Raw genomic sequence first — 23,985 nt, 5'->3', positions numbered from 1 at the left:
GTGGCTATTGAAGGTATTTCTCACACAATACAAGGCCTATGGTGCACGACTTGAGAAAAGTAAATGCTAATCTGGGAACACCTACGTGCCCCGTTCCAAATCCCTATGTGGCCTTTACAAATTTGTTGCCTAACACAAAAATGGTTCACATGCATTGATCTGGCTAATGGTTTTTCTGTCTCCCGTTAGACCTAGAGCGTCGCGAACGGTAAACATCTGCACTGACTCAGCATATGTGGTAGGGCTTGTCACTTAAACCTCCAGCAATGGGTAAGAACAGGGTTTGTAACTGCATCAGGAGAGCCAATTAGACATGAACAGGAAATTAAACTGTTAGTGCATCGCTTACAGGAACCTGCAGGAGTGGCAGTGATTGAATGTAGGGGGCATGACAGTGGGAAGTCAGAAAGGCAGAAGGAAATAGAATGGCAGATGAAGCAGCTAAAAGGAGTGCAGGATATGATAACCGTTTATGCAGACAACTAGTGTGCAGACCAGAGAATGAAACACAACACACACCCTAAAAGAACTACGTTTGAAAGCTATCCCAGAACAGAAGACATATTGTAAAACAGAGGAGCTAGAGAGGTGGACGGAATCTGGCGCGGACCTGACGGAGAGTACTGTTACCTCTTAGCATTACCAGACAGACTTTGACTGAAACATATAGATTAGGACATGTGGGATCAAACCAGCTGGACAGAGCGCTATGTCACTGATGGCATCCACACATGAAGACATGACAAAAACTAGGTAGGAGAATGCCAGACATGCTTGCAATACAACCCAAAACCAACAGTGAAACCAGAAATGGGAGCATTCCCACTGAGGGCGCACAATGAGGGAGGTAATCATTGACTTTACTGATATGGGGACAGTTAGCAGAGGGGGCCAATACCGATTGACAGTCAATTTTTTTAGGATGGCCTGAAGCCTGGCCAGCAAAAAGGGAAGACAGCAAAACAGTGGTAAAAATGTCTAATCAACCATTACATCCCCACTCATGGTTTTTCTTCTAGGATAAGGTCTGACAACGGCTCCCACTTCAAGGATTCAGACCTACAAACTGTAGAACAAATGCTGGGCTCCAGCATAAGTTTGGTACAGTGTACCATCCACAATCACAGGGAAAAGTGGAAGAATGAACCTAAACATAAAGCAGAAACTGAGCAAATCTGCAGTGTGACTGGGATGCATCGGTTGATGCTTTTGCCTATTGCTCTAATGACAATTTGTTTTTCTGTGAACAGGTCCACTTGATTCACCCCATTTGAGCTGAAAAAGGCAGAAAATTTCCTGGTCTGGCGGCTACTGGGCCAACAGAAAGTAAAGTAGAGCTGGAAAAGGCAGAAAATTTCCTGGTCTGGCGGCTACTGGGCCAACAGAAAGTAAAGTAAAAAGATTGCCCAAAGCCTATTTTTATGATTTACAAGTATTTGTGTCCAGGTTCTCCAAACAGAAAGGTGAGAGATCCACAGCCCACACGGTCCCCCAGGCTGCCTGGGTCAGCCTCAGAGAGATAAAAAGGAAGTGGAACCAACCCAGGTGGACCGGTCCATTCGAGGTGACTGAACGCACCAGCCATGCAGTGAAACTACGCAGAAAGGGGGAAACATGGAATCATGGAGTCAGTGCACGCCAGCGGAGGAGCCAGGACGGACACTGAGGGAAGTGCAAGCCGCACTGGAAGGAGGCCACGCATCCCTTCGGACGAAGAGAAGAGCGGAAAAGAGCAAAGGGACCAGCAAAGGGGCAGAATATCCCCTCCCAAGCTCCAACTCCAGGTGATTAGTCCAATCCCTGGTTGAAGAAAGAAGTGGACACAAGGTTGACGAAGAGTGAAGGTTGAAACGCCCAGGTTAGAGGTTCTGAATCTGGTATAAAGGTATCCCAGTCAACAGTCAAGATGAATTCCATTCCCAAATGAAGCGTTTTGCATTGTTATTTGTAATATCTGTTGTAATTGTGACTGTGATTCTGATTTTGTGTAGAGAATTTCGGGATCTGTTCAGTAGGTGGTTAGTTAATGATGATCTTTTAAAAAAGATCAAAAGGGGAGTGGAAACCTTCTTAATGTATCCTGGGATGCTCTATGATGAATTCCGGGACGCTTGTCATTTTGTTCTGATCACTGATAGGTATCCAATGAAGGTGGTCCCGGTGGGACCAAAAGGGGGATTGTTGGGATTAATATATTCATATCATGTGTGCATGAACATCATATAATCATGTAGTGCATTATATTAATCATTTGTGTTAAATTCATTATATTTGAGCTAAAGAGCAAAAGCATTACACATAGTCTGCTAGGTTTCAGTGTGATAGTTCATAAGTTTACTGTGACCTTTTGATAATTGTTATGGTACAATGTGTCCAACCATAGCTCTGCCGAGTGAGTCTAATTCTGAAAAGCCCGGGCCAAGGGTGGTTAGGGACACGTACTGTGTTTGGGTGAAGGTCCTCTCCAGTAGAAGTCTGAGACCTGTTATCTATTTTGCAGGCCAAGCTCTGCTTGGCACTAACCTTCTGAAGACAAAACACAGCGCACAAACATGTCACGTGGTAGCAAATGAACTGCCCCTGTGCACATAAGATCATGCAGAAAGGGAAAAGAGTGAGACAAACTTAGGGAGAGCTATGGATGCATAATTCTCTTTAACCTTGTCTCTGGAATATTCCATGGTATTAAACGTTCTTTCATCCAACCTACGGACTTGAACCCTTCTTCCTGAAAGAATCTAGAAGGGCAGGATGTTGCCCCAACACCGGTCAAAAGTTTGGGGTCACTTCAAAATTTCCATTGCACTCCATTATAGACAGAATACCAGCTGAGATCAGTTGCATTGTTTTTTTTTTAACCAGGGCAGCAGTTTTCAGATTACATTATGTGCTTACATAATTGCAAAAGGTTCTCCAATGTTTTCTCAGTTTTTTTAAATTATGTCAGATTAGTAAACAGAATGTGCCTTTGGAACATTGGATGAATGGTTGCTGATAATGGGCAATGTAGATATTGCATTAAAGATCAGCCCCCCACTCAGATCAGCTGGTATTCTGTCTAACATCGAGTGGAATGGAAATTTGTAAGTGGCCCCATACTTTTGACCGGTAGTGTATGTATTTGTGATTGGTGATATGTACATTTTCAATGGACTGATGATTTTTGACGGATAATTTAATATTTTTAGTGTTTTGGACGGAAGTTTTTGCCTATTGTGTTTAGGATTTTGGAAAACACAGAGACCAAGGAAAACATTTCTCCCTCCGGGAGAAATTAATGGACAGATCAAAGACAAACTCATTTCACAGTTCTTTCCTCCCAGAATGAAACACTAAATGACTTTTGAAAAAGCAAAAAGTCTGTCAAAACCATTTATTCACAAGTGAAAGCAGAGAATGGTCCGCCCTAATGGCTTCAGCTGTTCAACAAATCCAGATCTAGGTGGAAAAAGTTCATTCTGGGTTCTGTTGACTACCAGCACTGCAGTGAAGGACACCCCACACAGCATGGGGCCAACAGCCCAGCAGGGGGCCAACAAAGATCTGATCAGACGCCGAAGGAGAGCATGGAGCGCCGCTGATTTCCTGCGGTGGCTCCTGACACTGCTAGCAAAGAGGAGGGAGACTGCAGTCCCTTTTCCTGATGCTGACTTTTGCTGACCAAATCATCCCTAGGTGCTGGAGTGGAGGCACACCCAGCTGTTCATCCCCATGTTTCCCCAGTTAGACCTGCGATGACATCCACACCAGGTGTCAGAAAAGTAGGGTCCCGATTCCATGATGAGTTCCACTCAGGGACACGCTAAGCATAGCGCCATCATCTTTCCGTCTGGATGTTTCTGAAACACATGATGTTTCAGAAAAGGAGGGAAAAGCAAGGTGTTGATATAAGGAGGGTGCATTCAGTCACCTTCCATCCAACCGGTAAAGAATCCGAATATCCAGCAAATCCTTTAGAAAAAGGAGGGTAAGGACTTTTTGCAACAGCGCAGCCAAGTGGGCGCACAAATGTGACATCATGAAAGCGCTGTGGTCAGCTGCAGTGACATGCTGCAGCCTAACAATGAACCAGCAACCATCTGAGATTTTGTCCCCAGAGACTTTGTTTTCCAGATTAGACGAAAGTGAAGGAGAGAACTACGCTCCCAGAATGCAGGGTTACTGGTGGTTCCTAGAGTCTCTAAAAGTAGAACGGGAGCCAGAGCGTTCAGCTATCAGGCTCCTCTCCTGTGGAACCAGGTTCCAGTTTGGGTCCGGGAGGCAGACACCGTCTCCACATTTAAGAGTAGGCTTAAGACTTTCCTTTTTGATAAAGCTTATAGTTAGGGCATAGAATCGAATATTGTTAGGGAGTAGTAGTTAGTCACATTGTTTTCAGATTTATCTATCATATAATATAACTAAAGGGAGACTTGGCATACAGCCCGATCCGGTTGGGGGGAGTTCTGGCCCGGCCGGGCTGGAGCTCTCTTTACCTTGTCTCTCTTGGTTTTGTTGTAATAATAGTTTTAGACAGCTTGGGACTTATTTTGATACACTAGTTAGGGCATGGAATCGAATCGAATTTTGTTAGGGATTAGTAGTTAGTCACATAGTTTTCAGATTTATCTAACATATAATCAAGAATATAATAGAACTAAAGGGAGACTTGGCATACAGCCCGATCCGGTTGGGGAGAGTTCTGGCCCGGCCGGGCTGGAGCTCTCTTTACCTCGTCTCTCTTGGTTTTGTTGTAATAGTTTTAGACAGCTGGGGACTTATTTTGATACACTGAGCTCCTCTCTCCTCTATCTTTCCATCTTTTCATTTATGTGCATCCATGTCCCAGAAATGCTTGTTACTAACCTATTTCTGGGGAGTCATTCCCCGGAGTCCTTATGTTCTTTTTTCCCCAGCATGTTCCCTTGGATCAGAGAGGCTCCGAAATCAGGGTAGCAGCTATTGCCATGGTTCCGCTACACGTTCTGTGATGCCATGTTCAACTGCTACACTGCGGTGCCCTGCTACGTCCTGCTACGTCATGCTACGTCCTGCTACGTCCTGCTGTGCCTTGTAATGCCGCACAGCGTCCTGCTATGCCAGGAACTACCACAAAGAACTGCTACAAACTACTAATTTTTTCTATTTTTGTTATTGCCACTCTTCATTCTAACCCCAACCGGCCCGTCAGACACCGCCTACCAAGAGCCTGGGTCTGACCGAGGTTTCTGCCTAAAAGGAAGTTTTTCCTCGCCACTGTCGCACTGTTGCTTGCTCTGGAGGAAACTACTAGAACTGTTGGGTCCTTGTAAATTCTGGAGTGTGGTCTATCTGTAAAGTGTCTTGAGATAACTCTTGTTATGAATTGATACTATAAATAAAATTGAATTGAATTGAATTGAATTGAACAAGAAACTTTCAAAAATCTGGATTTCAGAATAATTTCCATTAGATAGATTTGCCATTAAGAGAGATTTCAAACCAGCCGATTGCATTAAAAAAATGAGATTAGGTGTAAGGTGCAGTTTTGAATTGGAGAGTTGGATTTAGTTAGGAGTTGATCTGCTTTCATCTGATTATACATGTTTGTGTTGATATGCTACTTTTGATTTAGAGATTTTAAGAATTTTTTTTTCCCTTCCTAGAATTTTTTGTTCTCCATCCTGTTAAATGATTTAAGTTTCCATTGTTTTTTTTTTCACCTGGTCAAAGACTTTTAATATCTTCTGATTTGTTTGTTTTTGTTTCAAAAATTAGTCACTAATCACTGAGTAATATCAGCCATAGGAGCAACAGTTGTATTAAAGAGCATAACATTTTTTATAAGAAAAGGAGTCAGATGAGGTCAAAGGAAATGAATTGTATGTAAAATCATGTTTGTTTCTTACAACTTTTGCAGCTGATGTTTACATTTTTGGTTGTATTTTTATGTTCATAGAAGACAAGACATTGTTTTCAGTAACAGTTATGGTATTTCACACCAAAGGTGTGAAAAAGGAGGGATTGTTGAGTTTTAAAAAGTTAAAATGTCTGAAGGAGCCAGGTTAGAAAATTATGCATACATCTGTCCCCATTTTCCCCCTCTTTTTAACATATGGAAAGGGGTTTCCTGCTATGCAACAAAAGGTGGTCTTCTGTGTCCTGTCCCCTGGGGTCTTAGTCTGGGCTAAGACGATACAATGTTGATTATGTTACAATTTCACATTTACATGACAGACCCCTTTGTTTGACCCCCAAAGGTGCAGAGTTTGAAGGCAGGTCAGTTGTCATTGGACAGCAAAGATGCACTCGGCATGTTGTCATGACAACAGCGGACCAATGAGAATGGATTTGAATGCACCAGGGGAAAAGGAACCGCCCCCAGGTGCAGGGCATAAAGGAGAGTGTTTTAGGAATTTTCAGGACTGGTTTCACGTTACTCCGTCAGGGGAAGCGTGGATCCAGTCCGCTGTCAGCTGCAGTGTTATCATGTATGTCTGTATTGTCTTTGTCTGATTGTCTTTGTCTTATCATCTTCATCACTTCTGTTGCATTAAACCTTTTCTTAATTCTCAATTCGACCCTCAGCCTCCTTTTCCTCAGAGAGCCGAACATACGCGAAGTTAGTTATGAATTTATAACACTCCGTTTCTCTTTTCACCCGTTTCTTCATCAAGACAGAAGCTAAGTTTCCATCCACTTGTCAATCTAATTATCTGAAGTTTGGTAAAGAAACTCATGTGAAAAAAGCCAGTGAAAGTGTGTTTCCATCCAACGGCTTTAAAGCCAATAAAAACCTGTGGTAATGACATCACATGCTGTTTTGCGATCAAATTGGTATATCGAATTAGCTTTAGACATTTTAAGGTGTTTCCAAACATTTTCACACAACATTCAAGCAAACATTTGTGAACACAGTTTTTCTAGACAAAATGGATCGCGCAGTCTAACCAACACATGGTCAATATTGGACAAGTTGTGATAGTGCTTATGTGCCAGCTGATAGTGACATATCGAGCTATAATAAGAAAACAACAACGCTATCAACACATCGCTATGATGATGCGGATGCAACTTGGCTTTAATTGTCCCTCCGGCACCGCTGAGAGACTCTTTTTTTAGACATGTCTCGCTGTTTGAGCGCCTTCCATTTACTCCAGAGGACGTCCCACAGCTTGTCCTAACCTTTGTCGGCAATTTCCTTTGCCAGTTCCTGATAAATTAAAATCAGAAAGTCTCTCATCTCCTCGCTTGTTCCCTTCCGTCTTTGTTGACACACGCCATGTGTGCAAACAGAGCTGAAATACTGGGTGGAAATTAACTAAAACTTTATTTATTCGGCAAATGACATTTCCATCAGCACTGATTGCATAAGTCGTATATTGATCAAGATAAAATCCAATGAGACTGAACATATGTCCTTTGAGTTGATATTCATAAAATTCCATTGAATTTTACTGTTTCCATAAGGCATTTTTCATTCAATATCACTTAATTTGGATAAAAACATGTGGATGGAAACAAAGCTAAAGGATTTTTTGTCACACCAAAGTGGCCCTGGGGTCATCTAAAGGGGATTGCAAAAGCGATAGATGCAACCTGAGCACTTACCTGAAGCCCTTACTTACGCTCCAATTACCACAAATATGTGACGTCATGTTTACACAAGACAGATCCTTTCTAGCCATACTTTCTAGCCTTATCTCGCTGTAATACAGCCCTCAGGTGTGATCATCTCTAGAGGGGGGGCTTCGCTCTTAGCCGCATTACTGTGGACAAGAATAGAGCAGCTGCCAACAGGTAATCCACTTTGTGCTTTTCTCCTAGTCATAGGAGTCATCTTCTGCCAGACACACATCTCCTCTATTTGTATGACTATCACACACACACACACAGACACACACAAAGGTATTATTCTACCTAAGAGGGAATACGTATAACCTGCATTGGTTGAAAGAGTTCCCTCTGAGGTTCCTACAAGCACTGCCTTAATGCTGTGTTCACATACACTCAGGTAGTCGTCAGGTAGTCCGACGAAAACCCAAGTCTTTCAATTCAAAAAAACACACAGTCTTGCACTGCCCAGGAAGTTGTGTAATAGCTTGTTTCCTGTAACAAGCTCCAGCACAAAGCCAAAGAGGTTACAAAAAAAGACTTCTGGTTTTTCAGAACTAATACTTTGATATTAATCAGGGCAGCATTTAGTCTTAAATGGTGGCCGCGCTGTAGCTGTTTCGCAAAAAGAACATGTTTGTTGTCTGTTACTTTTTGACAAAGCATAGTCCCTCCATCTCTTTTCTTTCACTTTTTATCCATGAAATGCAACTACCTTACATTGTGGTAAAAAAACGTTTGCATAGGTTGTCTGTTCAAGCAGCAATTACTACTTATGTTAACTTTCATAGTGGCCGTAGTAATTATGATGGAAGAAAAGCAGAAAGTAATTTGACAAAGTGTGACTGTTGTGGGTAGATTTTGCTGAGTAGTCGAGCAGGTGTAAACACTTAGTACACTTAATACACTCAATAGTGACATAAAAATTAAGAAACTTATGGGAAGAAAACATAAACTTTCAAGAAAATGAAGGTAACTGACTGTGGAGTAAAAAAAACTGTCCCATAATTTAATTATACTGTTCACTAATTGACCTTAAATCAAGTCACTACACTGAGGGCATCCAGCAGACTTAGGTGCTGCTCCCTCAGGTTTTCCTCAAGCTGTCTCTCCCTAGCAAATGAAACTGCAAGTCTATATACACCTGAAGCACGCCTCTCTAATCGGAACATTCCAACACACAGGACAATGCAGGGGTGGCTCAGGTGAGTAGACAGTAAAAGCCTAACAACACCAAAATATACATATGTATATAAATGTATATAGCTATAAAGCTAGACATTCACAGAATATTATATATGATTGACACTAACATTTCACAAAGCCACTACATACACTGACTGCAAATAAAATAATTACAAATTACAACTTTCCTCTGTACAACAAAGAGAGCACATACCGGCAAGACAAAGATCATATGTTACCCTCTGCTACCTTTCAAACTCAATACATAGACATGTAGGTAACTAAAGACATATTTGGTGCATAATTATTATCACCGGTACTGTTTGTGAAGTACATGGCACGGTTTTAAACAGAATGATGTACATTGATGAATGTAGCACATACACATCTCCATAGGACATAGGTTGTCAAATATGTGCACAAAAAAGATAGGGGATTACTGTGGGGATTTGAGGAATGAGGACTAACAGAGGATTCAAAAACAGTGATAATCAACCGCACATGCTAACACTCTTAACAAACATACCGTGTACAGGCAACATGTAAGGTCAGTCTTTGGGTGCTAAAATGATTAGCACCGTGACAGCAGCCATGCCCTCCATCACAACAACTTGTTTAAGAATTATTTTATACTATTTTTTAATGTTTATTGATCCCCAGTGGGGAAATTACAATTTACAATCTGTTTCTGTTAGAATTCACTTTACACAGGCCTGAAATACACAAACATATGCTCAGGACCTATTCATGCACAAATGGAGAGATGTCAGAGTGCTGGACCAGCGCCCTGAGCTGGTTGGGGGGGGTAAGAAGCCTTGCTCAAGAGCACCTGCCCAGGAGGTGAACTGGTATCTCTCCAGCTACCAATCCACACTCCATACTTTGGTCCGCACTGGGACTTGGACCAGCAACCCTCCGGTGCCCCCTCCCCCCAACGATTGCATTCTCTGGTTTAGATATGAGTTCATACATTTTGCACATGCTATGCTTTGCACCCACACACCCACTCACACAAACACACACACACAAAACAATAATATGAACATGGTTTTGAAAGTTTTGCTGCTAAACTATGATACTATGCTAAATGGAATAACTTTGAAGTATGGCAATGTACAGTCAAGACATAATGATATGAATAATTTGTACCTGATACAAAGCAGCCCACAGGTAATAAAATGAACTAGCTTGAATTTGATAAATATAATTTTCCAATCACATTGCGATTTATATGAAATGTTACATAAATTATGAAGTTAAAACATGTGAGCCCACAGTGACACTGGGAGCCTAAACAATACCAATAAGGTACAGAAAGGGTTTTATTTGTCAGTAAAAATAGGCTTTTTGGATAACGCATTAATTAAATTCCTTGATTAAAAGTAGGCTAGTAAAGATGTAATAACACGCAGCAGGCTCGTTGCTCATATGAGACAAAAACAACCTATTCAAATCTAAGAAGCTGCTTTAGCCAGTCTGAAGGATTGCTATAGGTTATAGATGTCACTCTGTTTGCTGTGTTCAAAGCCCCAAGGCTTCAAATCATTTTAGGCACAAATAGAAAGGAAACCCCAAAGCCTCACAAAAACACAGGATGTCACACAAATGGGCCATTTAAGTGACACCAGAGATGGTTAAGAAGTTGATACTCCCACTGCCACACAACACAGTGGCAAATTGAAGAAAGGTAGGACAAAGAGGGAGACATCTATATAAAATTCAAAAAAGTGTAAAAATTACCAGTGTAGATAGTGGACAGAGGAGAGATGAAACAGTGTTGACAGGATTAAGGTTAGGGAACTGTGCACTAAACAAAATGCTAAATATGGTAGGGAAACACCAGATAGGCTTGTGTTAGGGATATCAGGAAGAGGAGACAGTAGAGCATGTAGTTGTATGGGGGGTATAGGACACAGCGAGAGAGATGATGAGGAATTGTCCAAGGACCTTTATCTAAGGGAATTACTCAAAATCAAAATAATTACTGAGCATGGATAAGATAGCAAAGGTCAGGGTACTCTTAGCTTTTCGACGGGACACAGGGGTTATGATTAATAGGATATTATGGAAACAGGAATAGGGGGCTAGGGCTACTGATATGGATAGCATGGACGATGATGAAGGGACTTGTGTGGATCCACACTTTGGGGCACAAGGTGGCGGTAATGAACCCATAAACTAGATGCCAACCACCGAAAAAGACAAAGAATAATAAGAAGAAGAGACCAGCTTTGTAATTGGAACAGAGGTGTTGATTGACAGATCTACTGCGTTTCCTTACAGGACAGAGAAGTGAAGGGACCTGCCCAGGCTTGGAGGTGACGTCACGAAAGGACAAATGGTTTACCGCGAGGTCATTCAGTCTCTCCGAGCAGCCAGTTGCAGTTAGCTGAGTGGAGGCGCCATCTTAAGACACAGAGAGTGAGTGCTATTATTCATTTAAAATAGTACATAGCCACTTCTTTAAGAAGGACATATTTTAAGGATATGTGACATTTGTTAGTCACTTTGTTTATGCGATGTTTAACGTTACCTCTTCTGTTAAGACGAGAACTTGCACCTTGGAGCGGTCCACTTAGCTTAGCATGTTAGCATCAGCTATGCTAAAAGAGGACAAGACAAATGTTGAGTTACATGAATGTGTAGGTATGCATCTTTGGGATTTTTGAGTTAGGTGTTAGTATGCATGGACGTTACGCGCGTATTCGTGTTACGTTAGGTAGGTGCTAGCTATGTGTTTCTAAAACCAATTCAAGCATTCCTGTCCATGGTCATTCAGATGTTAAACTAAGCTAACCAGCACGTGACATGGTATCACCCAGTTAAGGTGTGCGTGTGTGTGTAGGGGGGTCATATCAGCCTTTTCGCTTGAGCTAGTCTACAGCTAACTTGTTCCTCATTGCAGCGTTGCTCCGCCAGCAGGCAGGACAACACCATGTACCCGACCGCTTTGACACAGCTGGCCCGGGGCAACCCCTTCAGCGCCCCTCTGTTCAGTCTCCAGAAAGTGGAAGAACCCCAACAAAGCCTCCACGGACAGAAGACACGCAGACTGGCAGCAGCAGCCACCGCAGAAGGTAACCTCGGCGCAGATTCCGCACTCCGCAGGCTGGCTAAAGTGTTAGCTGCATTAGCTTAGCCGAGCAGATTTGTCCAATTGCGGCAAACTTTACTGCGTTATTTCAGCATAGATTCATGTATTAAGTGCAATTGACTGCGCGGGTTGTAAGTCATAGTTTTGACACACTTTTTAATCATTTCAGTTGATAAGGGATGTGTTTGCTCAGGAAATGAGGCTTAGGCAGTTAGCTGCTAGCTAGGCCTTTGCTGCACACAAGCTGCCTGTGGAGGACAAAGAAGGACAAAGTGGTATCTCGCCTTTACACAGCAGCAAACTGTATATGAAGGCTCACACTTGTAAATGGTGGATCTTAGATGAATTAAGTGGTTGTAGTGGAGCGTCAGTAATTAACTTGTAATGACAAAATAGTCAAATGCACGTGACCCCCAACTATGAGCTGCCCAGGGGCTGACGAGAACAAATTGTCCTAATTTTGAATATTTATGACAGGTTGTTAAAGTTACCTGTCGCTGTAGTTCGATCACAACAATAGTGATACATTTCAGTTGTTGCATATTAAACTCTTGCTGATAGGCAAGTATAAACCTGTTGCATAAGGGAGAGATTGTTAAAATATGTTGTCCCCCTAGTAAAGGTTTTTGGCTGGTAAGCCATCTAGCTGGATTGAAGGCACAGAACTGTTTCTTACACCAATTTAAACATCTTTAAACCCTTTACCAGTTAAGACATCCAATGAATCTAAGAAAGTGCCAACCTTTCTGAAATCCAAGCGGTCTTGTTCTTAAAGTTTCACCTGTGTTTCTTTAGTGGGAGACAGTTGTGAGTTCGGCTCTCAGAAGTATCTTGTCCTGTGCGGCTTTGGTGGGATTCTGAGCTGTGGCACAACACACACCGCTGTTGTTCCCCTCGATCTGGTCAAATGCAGATTGCAGGTCTGTCTCCATGGCTCGATGCCCTGTTTTTTTTAACGTTCCGCCTCATCTACCCATGGCTGCAATTTTTGTTTCTTTTTAAAATGCACCAATTTGCATGAGAGAAATATCGTCCCCATTTTTCTTCATTTTGTATTGATCCTAATGTGTTGAGTGATCATAACATGGTTGCATGATTCTGCACCCGTGTTCTTTGAGTTAAATGATTCTACCCACCTTGCCACCCCTGTTCAATCCACAATAGAGGACTCTTAAGGTCAGGAGTGCCAGACCTGAGGAATGTCCTATATGTTGACCATGCTATTTGACACCATCAACGGTGTCTGTCTGAATGTATCGATGACTTATGAGATTATTTATTTAATCAGAGATAAGAAACATATTGATGCTGACATTTGAAGTCATTGATTGTTCATTATCACACTGACTGATTAACTTTGCACTGTCAGGTAATCTTATACCTGTGTCATATTTATTAAGACTCAGGTACTATGGTGATGATAAACAAAATGTGGGGAAAAAATAAATTAAATATGCCATTGCTGGTAATCTGCTATCTCAACCTTAGGTTATAATTTATATTTTAAAACAAAATAACAGTAAAAAGTAGGACCATGGAGATTTGCATTTCTTTAGCCAATTAACTACAAATCACTTAAACTTGTGTTGTTGCCAGAGCATGTTCAACCAGCTTCTGGTCAGTTCTACCTTCTAGGCAGCCATAGGTATTAACCATGTTAGAAAAATGCAGATATCTGTAGCAAGTTTCAAGTCTCATGTACATTAACTTGCATTGTTACTGAGAGGAGTTGAAAGCAGAGGCGCATGTAAGGTAAGGTACAAATCTAGCAACTTGTGTTAAAAATCATGAGCAGTAATTTAATATTTTGTAGTAAGTGTGACAACTTGCAATCCACCATTATGGTCCATGGAACTTCATACTGTAATCACTTGAGTACAATGATTTGATCAACCTTTGGTGTGTGTGATCCTAATAAATGGTGGCATGTTGGTGGTGGAGCCATCTAATGGGAGAGTCCTGGCACTGAGTTGAATGGGGAAATTGGTCTCAAGAATGTCAAAGATTTTCCTTCTGTAGTGGCCACTCTTCCATTATGTGGCTCTGGTTTGGTTTTGATTTTTGTCCTGTGCTGCATGTAATCCTGCATGTTGCATGTATGTGTCCCCTCCCTTCTACTACAGAGGATGTCAGCTGCGAGTTTGGCTCCTCAAAGTACTATGCCCTGTGTGGCTTTGGGGGTATCCTGAGCTGCGGCATCACACATACAGCAGTAGTGCCCCTCGACCTTGTCAAGTGCCGCCTGCAGGTTTGTATGGATGCTAAACCTCACCGTAGCAACGAGTTGCCAGCAGCTCCTCCAACCTTTCAGCCCCATGGCTTCATGTACAGTCTTCAGAGTAATGGTAGTTGTGCATGGCATTGAAGTGACCTATTAAAAATTAACAGGCAACTTTCAGGGCTGTGCATAAACTCTATTCACTATTTAGCTGTTGCCAATTTGTATCTTAAATCATTGTAGAAATGCATATGTAAAACTCAAATGGTATTTCTACATTTCAATTTAGGTCAGTAGCCTAGTTCATAATTTCCCAATTAAATGGCTTAAGTTTTAAACTTGAGTTGTTTACAATTGTCAGTGCTTATATACTTATGCTACACATAATCACCTGCAGAAAATTTAGAAGTAAAAATGTACTCTTATACCACACTTTAGTAGTTGTGGCTTAGTTTATAGTTCATTCTCACATTTCACCTTTTATGATGGAAATTAAACAGTATCCATGACATGAAAAAACTTGGTTTAAAAATGTAGAAAATGCAATTTCCTCCAAAGCACTTGGCACTTAAACCCAATCAAGAAAAACATTAGATATGCAACTCATGCATTGGGCCATACCAATGACTAGCCATGCTATAAGCTTATACATATCTGCCTAAAACGCCAGATCCCAGAGTTGCCAATGATTTGATAACATGCGTCATAAGTATTCATTCTCCTTCAGGTGGACCCAGATAAGTATAAGAGCATCGGCAACGGCTTTGCAGTGACATTGAGGGAAGATGGTGTCAGAGGCCTGGCAAAGGGCTGGGCTCCCACCTTCATTGGCTACTCCATGCAGGGACTGTGCAAGTTCGGCTTCTATGAAGTGTTCAAGATCTTCTACAGCGACTTGCTGGGAGAGGTGAGTCTAGTTACAGCTTTCAATACACTTTAACCTGTTAAACGCTTTAAAAGCCATGCTTTTCAATTTAAACGTCCTACCCAAAATAAGTGGTTCAGCTCCCATATACTTTAGTCCTTTGAAGTGTGCCTGATATCATTGGAACGGTAACGCACTAACATTTTTGTTACATATTCTAGGCCTTACTGACCTTTACAGAGGCTTGAATGAACTTCTTTTTTTTTATTCATCCAAGTCATACATATGTAAACTGACTAAAATATACTGCTGTTAACACATCTAGGTGAGCGACAGCTCCTTATTGGCTAAAAAGGTAGAACGGTCTCGTAACATGAAATTCTAACTGGCTCAAGCAACTGTTGATCGAATGTCACTTGGGCCAACATCAGCTTCCCACAGGGTTGTTTTCCCCTGCCGTGAACGGATTGGCTCAACTGAGGTCTCATTGGATTCCTTAGAATGTAGATAATCAGAGATGGCAAAAGTACTTACTTCCCATAATCAAGTAGAAGTACAGATAATTGTGTTAAATACTCTGGTAAAAGTACTGATTTTAACTTTAACTAAAAGTAACAAAGTAAAGGCTTGGAAATTTACTTAAAGTATAAAAGTAGACTTGCGAATGACAAAGCTACCTGGACCAGACAGATGTTACTAGAGAGCACACTGATAAACTACAGTGGACATGGAAAAAAGGCTCTTTATTCTTTATATGCCACTGGCAACATTTTAAATGGTTGTCTGCCAATAGGCCTAAAATATAGCTTATTTATTGTGACAGAGACTGGGACTCCAGGTTAATAAGATTCTGACGGAGTAGCAAGATGTGAATTCAAGTGTGATTTTGATTGAAGTCTGTCTATTCCCATCCAATTAGATTTAATTTGGTATTGAGGATGCAAAACTAATTAATTACATTATCTTAATGAGCAAGGATGTTCAACAATCGCCAATATATCGAATCAACAGCCAGGTGTAACCTAGCTAACCGGTGAAAAACACAAACAAGCTAACATTTAAATGTGCTGGAACTACAGGCCAATACAACAGGAATAAATGAACTGACAACATAAGTTATGACTTACAGTTCTCAAAGACACACACAATCTCAGCTGATTATCCTCCGGACAGAGTTTTTTTTCTTTTCTCACTTTTTTTTTCTCTGTGTGGCGTTGCGCGCCCGCTCGCGGTGTGAGACGCGTGTCCGCGCTGGTCTCTGACATGCGCTCACAACCGCACCTAGATGACCTTTTGTACAAAACTAAAGTAACGAGCCAATTTTGTAAAATGTAAGGACTAGAAAGTACAGATATTTGTGTTAAAATGTAAAAGTAAAGTCGCCCAAAAAATAATTAAAGTAAAAATGTACTTGAGTACAGTGATGAAGTATTTGTACTTTGTGACTTCCCATCTCTGTAGATAATACAGTGAAACCCATACTGAGCGTGAGAAGGCAGGTGTGAAGTCTGTAAATGGAAAACTGTTTACCGTTGTTTAAAATTTGGCCGTAAACTTCAAGATTGTGAGGCAAATAGCTTGTTTTAGATAAAATGGCTTGATTATTCCATTTCTTTGGACTGTTGGCAAGGTGTGAAAGTTTTTGGGAATAAATCACCGCTGCACAGGGGTAAAAATGTATGAATGCACACTCGACTCTAGGCACTTGTTGCTCAGACTGTTTTTGTATATCTTAATTTTCTTTAACTTTATTACAGTGGTATAACTGCTATAAGTCATCTTATGCTTTGTGTGATTAATCATTAGACACAAGCTTTCAATAGATGTTGCATGGCCGTATATTAAGATATAAAAACGAAAGCGCAATGAGTTAAATAGTGTGATATATATAAAGGTAACTGAGTGGAGGTAACGGCGACGCCATAGCGAAGAAGTGTGCCGTCATGGTACAGAGCACAATAATTTACCAATCCATACATTGGTTGTATAGATATGAATGATGACACAGCAAAACAAGTCCACCCTACAAAGCATGGTAATTGAGACAGGTTTGTTTTCACAATTGGTCAAAACACAAAATTGGCAAGCAGCTGTATGTTGGTCAACAAAGATTGTTGCCTGCTGTAGTGTATTCATGTTAAGTCAATATCATCAACTGGCCAGTTCCTAACATGTATACTGTTTAATGATGCACCAGGTTAAAGGGTTCCATGTTGGATTTACACAGTTGGTTCTGATAATCCCTTTCATATGTGTAAAAATGTTCCCATCAGTTTAATATTAAGCCCAACAGACCAGTATACAGACTTTTACTACTAGGTGACACATTTCATGGAGAGCAAGACCCTGAACCCAAAGTTGCTTCATGAATGCTCTATAAATAGCTGTCCACTCTTAATACTAGGATGAAATAAAATTTCACTACATTGTACTGCATATGTGACCAAAAGGTGCATTCAGAACAAGATATTTTGATATTTCGTGTTGACTGTATAAGATTCTCACACCCCCTCAAAACATAGCTCATAACACTCAAGTCTGATCTCCTGTTACAGTGTGACGTGGGGTTGCGTTTCTCAAAAAGTTAATTCAGCTTTTTGCTGCAGTCCGGCTGTGGGTTTTTATTGGGTCTAGGTCCAATTTAGGCTCTTGTTTGTCTATTAATGAATAGCACAGCTCTAATTTCATATTGCTTAATACTGGTGTTGGACAAGCTAATGTTAGCCCCCAAAGCATAGCAAGCTAAGCTACATTGCGAAAGGGGGGGGGGTGCAGTACGTGGCTTTCAGTGAACATGTTCTCCGCTGAGTGGCCCACCAATTTGGAACAGATTTCCAGGAGCCGTCAAATCCTGGCGTTCCGTATAAAACAATATAAAAATGTCGTCATGTTTTTCAGTTCTACCTTAGTGTAGAAAACCAGTGGCCAAAATGATTTATGGAAATATTTACGTCATTCGGAAGATGTTTTATGTTCCGATCGCTATAGATCTTTATAGTTGTATCTTATAATTCACTTTTTTTTGCTACAGTCTGTTGCTTCACATACATCTTAAAACAAGACATTGACAATATTGCAACTTAATTAAAACACGTGTACCTAATAAATGAAGTGGTCAGTAAACTATGTACTGTATAAAAATGTTCACAGTACATTTATATACAAAACACAGCTGTAAGGTGCTAGAAAAGCTTGAGAATTCAGTTTGGAAAGTGCTTGAATTTGACTTTGGGAAAGGTGTATGAACCTTGTAAATATGGTTTCTAACTTCTGCTTGGTCACGTAGGGGAAACCTGAGCTGCGTGTGGCCGTCACCTAATCTTTTTGACCATTTGTGCTTTCACCCAAAAGGAGAACACTTACCTCTGGAGGACATCACTCTACCTGGCTGCCTCAGCTAGCGCAGAGTTCTTTGCAGACATTGCTCTGGCTCCCATGGAGGCTGTTAAAGTTCGTATCCAGACCCAGCCAGGCTATGCCAACACCCTCAGGCAGTGTGTCCCCAAGATGTATGCTGAGGAGGGACTCTGGGCGTAAGCATTCTGTTTTGTTACCTGTCAGTGAGTTCATTTGAAGGGTTGCCAGGATTTCATATATAGGATTGGATTCAGTTGTAATTGAATAACCGATGAATGGAAAATGTATTTGTGATGCCAACACGCTCCTTAGATCCACCTCTGGAGGGCGCTGTGCTCTGAGCAGAGCTCCTCAGCAGCTTGCTGGCTGTACAGTTGGAGGTGCTTGAGTCATTGGCGTGTGAGAACAGTCTACCTGTCCCCCAGCCCAACTGCAACACTGGCAACCCTGTCCTCTAAAGACAGGGAACTCCCAGTGCTGCATGCCTGGGGGACGGACACATTTCACATTATTTAGTGCAGAGCTGGAAAGTTTTGAAATGTGTGGCCATTTACAGTCTATGAAATAATTAACTAATTACATTTTTATTTGGTGTAAAAACCCTAGAATTGGCCCTTTTAGAAGGAGTTGTTGCCTCTGCTTTACGTTAACCTAGCAGTCCTTTCACAAACGTTTCCATGCTTTGCTAGCAGTGCTGCAGAACTATTAGCCTGTTCATTTACATTTAGCATTGCTGCAAGCCCCCCAGTTTGGAATCACTGCATTAGTAAACAAGACGTTATGTTGGAGGATTGGCTTTCTTTGACGATTTTATGTACTGCTTTCTACTAAGGCTAGGATACTTTCTAGTCAACTAACTTATCACCCGTTCAGTGAAATTTACACACTTTTACCAGTTCCACTGTCAACTTTTGCTGACTAGTTGAGAAAAGTTCACTTGTCTAGAGGGCTTGGCTGCTTCACTGTTAAAGTCTGACGGTCTAAGTCTTATAATGCCAAGGAAAACCTTGAATGTAGATAAATTGATGTGTAGACAAATATGCTACTTGTGAGCTCACATCTCATTCTTGCTTTCACTCCAGTTTCTATAAGGGTGTGGTGCCCCTGTGGATGAGGCAGATCCCTTACACCATGATGAAGTTTTCCTGCTTTGAGCGTACTGTGGAGTTGCTCTACAAGTATGTTGTTCCCAAGCCCCGCAGTGAGTGCACCAAACCTGAGCAACTGGTGGTCACCTTTGTAGCCGGTTATATCGGTGAGTAACAGAACATCCTAATGGGACTCTACAAATTATGTTGATGAAGCTAGAAAGCCGAATAATCAGTTAATAAAGCCGTAACAATGGAGATATTATGAATTCATGACTGTTGGGGAAAAGTTACTGCAATAAGAATATTTCTTACTAATGTAGGTAAATTAGCCGTGATATCAGTTTAATGCAATCATTCCTTTGAACTTGTTTTTAAATGTTAGTTTAGAAAGTTAAGTTATACCAACTGATCTGCCGTTTCCAAGTCTTAGATGTGTTTTTTTGTTTGCTCTCTGTGCAGCTGGAGTGTTCTGTGCCATCGTGTCTCACCCTGCTGACTCTGTGGTCTCTGTGCTGAACAAGGAGCAGGGCAGCACTGCTGCCCAGGTCCTCAAGAAGCTGGGACCCAAAGGTATGTACAACCAGTGCAAAGTAACTTCACCAGAAAGCATAGTGTATCATTGATCAACACGCTCCTTAGATCCACCTCTGGAGGGCGCTGTGCTCTGAGTAGAGCTCCTCAGCAGCTTGCTGGCTGTACAGTTGGAGGTGCTTGAGTCATTGGCGTGTGAGAAAAGTCTACCTGTCCCCCCAGCCCAACTGCAACACTGGCAACCCTGTCCTCTAAAGACAGGGAACTCCCAGTGCTGCATGCCTGGGGGACGGACAAGAGCCAAGACCAGTTAACTGATTGATGTATTGCTTTGCTTAGGAAGTACGCTAACATCTTGTTGCTTTAACAGGATCAGGCATAATGACCCAATACAACATTAAAATTGAACTAAAAAAATAATGTAAAATGTTTTTCTTGTTCTTACAGTTTAATGTTAAGGCTTCACTGTACTGAACGTATCTACAGCGTTTGACACTTGAGTGTTTTCATATTTAACTGCTCATTTAAGTTCCATTTTCAGGGATGGACTTAGAAAGCATTTGTGACATCCCAAATGGTTAAGTGTAATGTGATACCTTTAGGCCTCCGAGCACAAATACGCTGAGAATTGATTTAAAAGGAAAGTAGGAAACACCTGTTTTCCTCATATTTGTAGATGGAAAAGTAAATTTTATTTCAAAGTTTCTAACCAGATAATGCAACTTTTTGTTTTAAAATGTCTGATACAAATAATTGTTGAAAGTACATCAATTTATATACATGTTAAACCTGTCTGGAGAGAGTTGTTCAAATTGACACTGGACATTTGAGTCTAAAGTTGATCTTGTATTAGTTTACATTGGGGCAGCATGATATACAGATTTGTTAATTGTCAGATTTTTCTGTACAATTAATACTGAGTTAGCACACTCTTCATGCCATATGGGCAGTTTGGCAAAACAATGAAAAGGACTAATTTGTGATTTATTGAATTGGTTTTTTTTTCCAGTCATTTAACAGACATGTTCGTTTTTGTCTTTCTGTAAATGTATCCATGTATTCACTCCTCTTGTGAATTGGACAATTTTTTTTATATAAGTATAATGAAATTCAAACACCAAGTTAAGTCTAACTTTTACCATTGTGCCATTTGATACAAGATAAGACTCCAAAAGAAATGCTGTCATTTTCATGTGCAGTAGAGAAATACATGGAAATGTAAAAGGATTCTCTTACCTGATTTTATATTCTTTTTTTGAAAGTCTTCAACATTTTACCTTGTATCACGGTGATGCTGGCTCACTCCTGGGCCATGGGTCCTTCCCTTCCATGTTGAATTCCATGCTGAATTCCATGCTGAGCCTTTTCATTTAGAGATTCTTTATTGACCTCATACCATTATCCATTAATGGCAAAGTACTCCCAGTGTTGTGTAGCCCATTGTATGAACCACTTAGTCTACGGTGAGGTCAGCATGTGTCTGAATCTGATATGTATGTGTCCTGTTCAGGTGTGTGGAAGGGTCTGGTTGCCCGTATCATCATGATTGGTACTCTGACCGCCCTGCAGTGGTTCATCTACGACTCTGTCAAGGTCTACTTCCGCCTGCCCCGTCCCCCTCCCCCAGAGATGCCAGAGTCCCTGAAGAAGAAGCTGGGCCTCACAGAGTAACCCCCCCCCCCCCCCCGTTCCCTCTACTGAGCTTCAGTCCCCGGCTGACACATCTGAACCCCCTCCAAACTTCCAGAGTGCAACGCAGTTTTCTATATTTATGTCCACTCCTGCTGCTCTTTACAGAGCACAGGGCTGCTACTAATGTATATTTAAAGATAAAACAAGCAAGGAGAGAAGATGGAGCTGTTGCTCTTGGCTTACCATGAGTCACAGATAATATTCCTTTGTAGAAACACCCGTCTGGTTTTATCAAGTCCTGTCACAAAATTGTTAATTCTAATAAAAGAATGGAATTCCCTGAAGAACATTGGCTGTCTGCTTTTCATTTTTAACAGTCTTACGTTCATTTGCATTTAATCAGTTTAATAGATTTCAAAACAAATTATTCAGGTAATAAAACTTTATTCTGTTAACTTTTTTTTTTTTTGAGTACTTTTACCAGCTTCCTGGGGAACAATAAGTCTGAATGTAAACAAATGTTTACAATAAACCTCCACCAGACACTGTTGCTCATCAAAACCCTTTGGTCTTTTCCTAATTCCCAAATTTGTACTTTCTAGATTCTCCTGCTTGTAACGCAGAAATCGTTATCAGCGTGCCATGTTGAAGGATGCGCCAAATCCTTAAAATGCACATCGAGCCTCGAAGAGGCTCCACGAAGAAACCAAAATAGAGGATACACTGACATGGTATCCTCGCGGAAGACTTTTAACCCACCGAGAGCGATAATATCCGCGGCTCCACGGTTGATCTAACGTTGCGGATCGGGCCTGTCAGATTAACGAGGAACATATGAACGTTCTCTGAAAGGTACACACAACTGTGTGATCCGCTCGAGAAAAAGCAATTTTCACTTCACCTCCTTGGAGGTAAAGTGGCATCTTGAGCAAGGCACCGTACCCCCTCCAACCGCTCAGGGCGTTGGTCCAGCTGGCAGCCTACTTACCCTGACATCTCACCATTTGTATATGAATAGGACCTGATCATGTGTGTGTGTTTCAGGCCTGTGTGCAGTGATTACTAACAGTAAAAATTGTAATTTACCCACTGGGGATCAATAAACAGTATAAATAATTATAACACTTTATAATAAGTATCTATATACATATATGTATATACTGTATACACATACATACTATAAATGTGTGTATGTACAGTATATATATAATTTTTTTAAATGTTGCAACTTTATAATAACCATCCAGACACTGTTTCTAGACTGTTTATAAACCAACTAGTAACCCTTAACAAAGCTTTAGGAATATCTGGTCCATATATCATGTAATGTTTATAGATATTTAAAAAACGGTTTCTTAAAGGTTTACAAACATTTTTTCATCATCATATACCAAATATAGTATATGAAGGATATGTGTTTAACAATAAATTGTTAATTTACAGCACAACTAACATTTCATTATTTATGTCATTGTTAACAGTAAAATGACGTTGCTAACAGTTCAATGATAATTCACAAAAGATTAATGAACTATCAATTGACCATCTATTAATTATGGTTATTATAAAGTGTTACCATCCATCCAACGCTGCCTGCACCTTTAATTGTTTTTTTGTGAACAACTTTTCATTTTATTCAATTACCATTTGACATGTAAATCATTCCGATTATACCGTCGGCTTATCACCATCAAAAAACAAACAACAAAAAACTAAATACACATTTAACGTTAAAAAAAAGAAGAAAAAACACAGTTGCGACCCCCACCCTGTCCACCTGATCCCTCATACCCTAGATCTCTATCAGATTTTACCGGCCATAAAAGACCACAAAACCAGCATTGTATATACAGATATTAAATAACAGCAAGTTCTTAACCTTATCAACCACTGATTGCCACGCTGAGATAGTATCGGGTCTGGCACTGTGCATTCTCGCCACTGATTGCTCCATCTCCATTACGTCTATAAGTGTCTACCCATTGAGGCTTAGTAATTGCATGTGGAGGTTTCCAACGTAGCGCTAGCATTTTCTTGGCCGCAGTGATGCCTGTTAAGAGCATACGCTTTTTCCAACATGTCATCTTTAGTGAGGAAGTGTCATTCAAGAGCAGCACAGCAGGAGAACATGGTACAATAACCTCCTTAACATTAGATAAAGTGGCACAAACCTCCCCCCAAAAAAACTTCACATCCTTACATTCCCAGTACATATGTACGGTGGCCGACAGGGGCAAACGCCCTGCAACTTCAGAAAACACATGCAAATAGGCAAAACACAAGCAAATTAAGATATCAACTTCATTCATTTGACAACACATGCGCAGCATTCAGCAAACGCGATGCATATACACAAAACACAACCAAATACACAAACACGATGCATAAAGAATCCACAACGGAAGTGCTCCAGTCCTCTAGGGGGAGCGCTAAGTGGAAC

At 40.9% G+C, this 23,985-nt stretch overlaps 1 protein-coding gene and 2 non-coding genes across 5 annotated transcripts; all 3 read left to right on the top strand.

The window, feature by feature from the left end:
• The first annotated feature begins 10,949 nt into the window (after positions 1-10,949).
• On the top strand, positions 10,950-21,887 carry slc25a3a (solute carrier family 25 member 3a). 3 transcript variants are annotated; one of them, XM_032504875.1, is made up of 8 exons: positions 10,950-11,178; positions 11,663-11,834; positions 13,975-14,099; positions 14,797-14,976; positions 18,286-18,467; positions 19,374-19,546; positions 19,842-19,952; positions 21,424-21,887. In XM_032504875.1, the coding sequence occupies exons 2-8, from the start codon at positions 11,693-11,695 to the stop codon at positions 21,582-21,584; spliced, it is 1,074 nt and encodes a 357-aa protein (XP_032360766.1). In that variant the 5' UTR covers positions 10,950-11,178; positions 11,663-11,692; the 3' UTR covers positions 21,585-21,887. The 3 variants fall into 3 exon arrangements, with proteins under 3 accessions (XP_032360766.1, XP_032360767.1, XP_032360768.1); XM_032504876.1 differs by lacking the exon at positions 13,975-14,099 and adding an exon at positions 12,647-12,771; XM_032504877.1 differs by having other exon boundaries at positions 11,079-11,179; positions 11,667-11,834.
• LOC116673505 (small nucleolar RNA SNORA53) lies at positions 18,590-18,792 on the top strand. Its single transcript, XR_004327855.1, has one exon. It is a non-coding gene; the product is annotated as a small nucleolar RNA SNORA53 (small nucleolar RNA).
• On the top strand, positions 20,008-20,211 carry LOC116673506 (small nucleolar RNA SNORA53). Its single transcript, XR_004327856.1, has one exon. It is a non-coding gene; the product is annotated as a small nucleolar RNA SNORA53 (small nucleolar RNA).
• Positions 21,888-23,985: the final 2,098 nt, after the last annotated feature.

This window comes from Etheostoma spectabile, chromosome 23 (assembly GCF_008692095.1).
Source record: "Etheostoma spectabile isolate EspeVRDwgs_2016 chromosome 23, UIUC_Espe_1.0, whole genome shotgun sequence".
Taxonomy (NCBI): Eukaryota; Metazoa; Chordata; class Actinopteri; order Perciformes; family Percidae; genus Etheostoma; species Etheostoma spectabile.
Note: the sequence above shows the minus strand (reverse complement) of the source record. Positions and strands in the feature narration are given on the sequence as shown.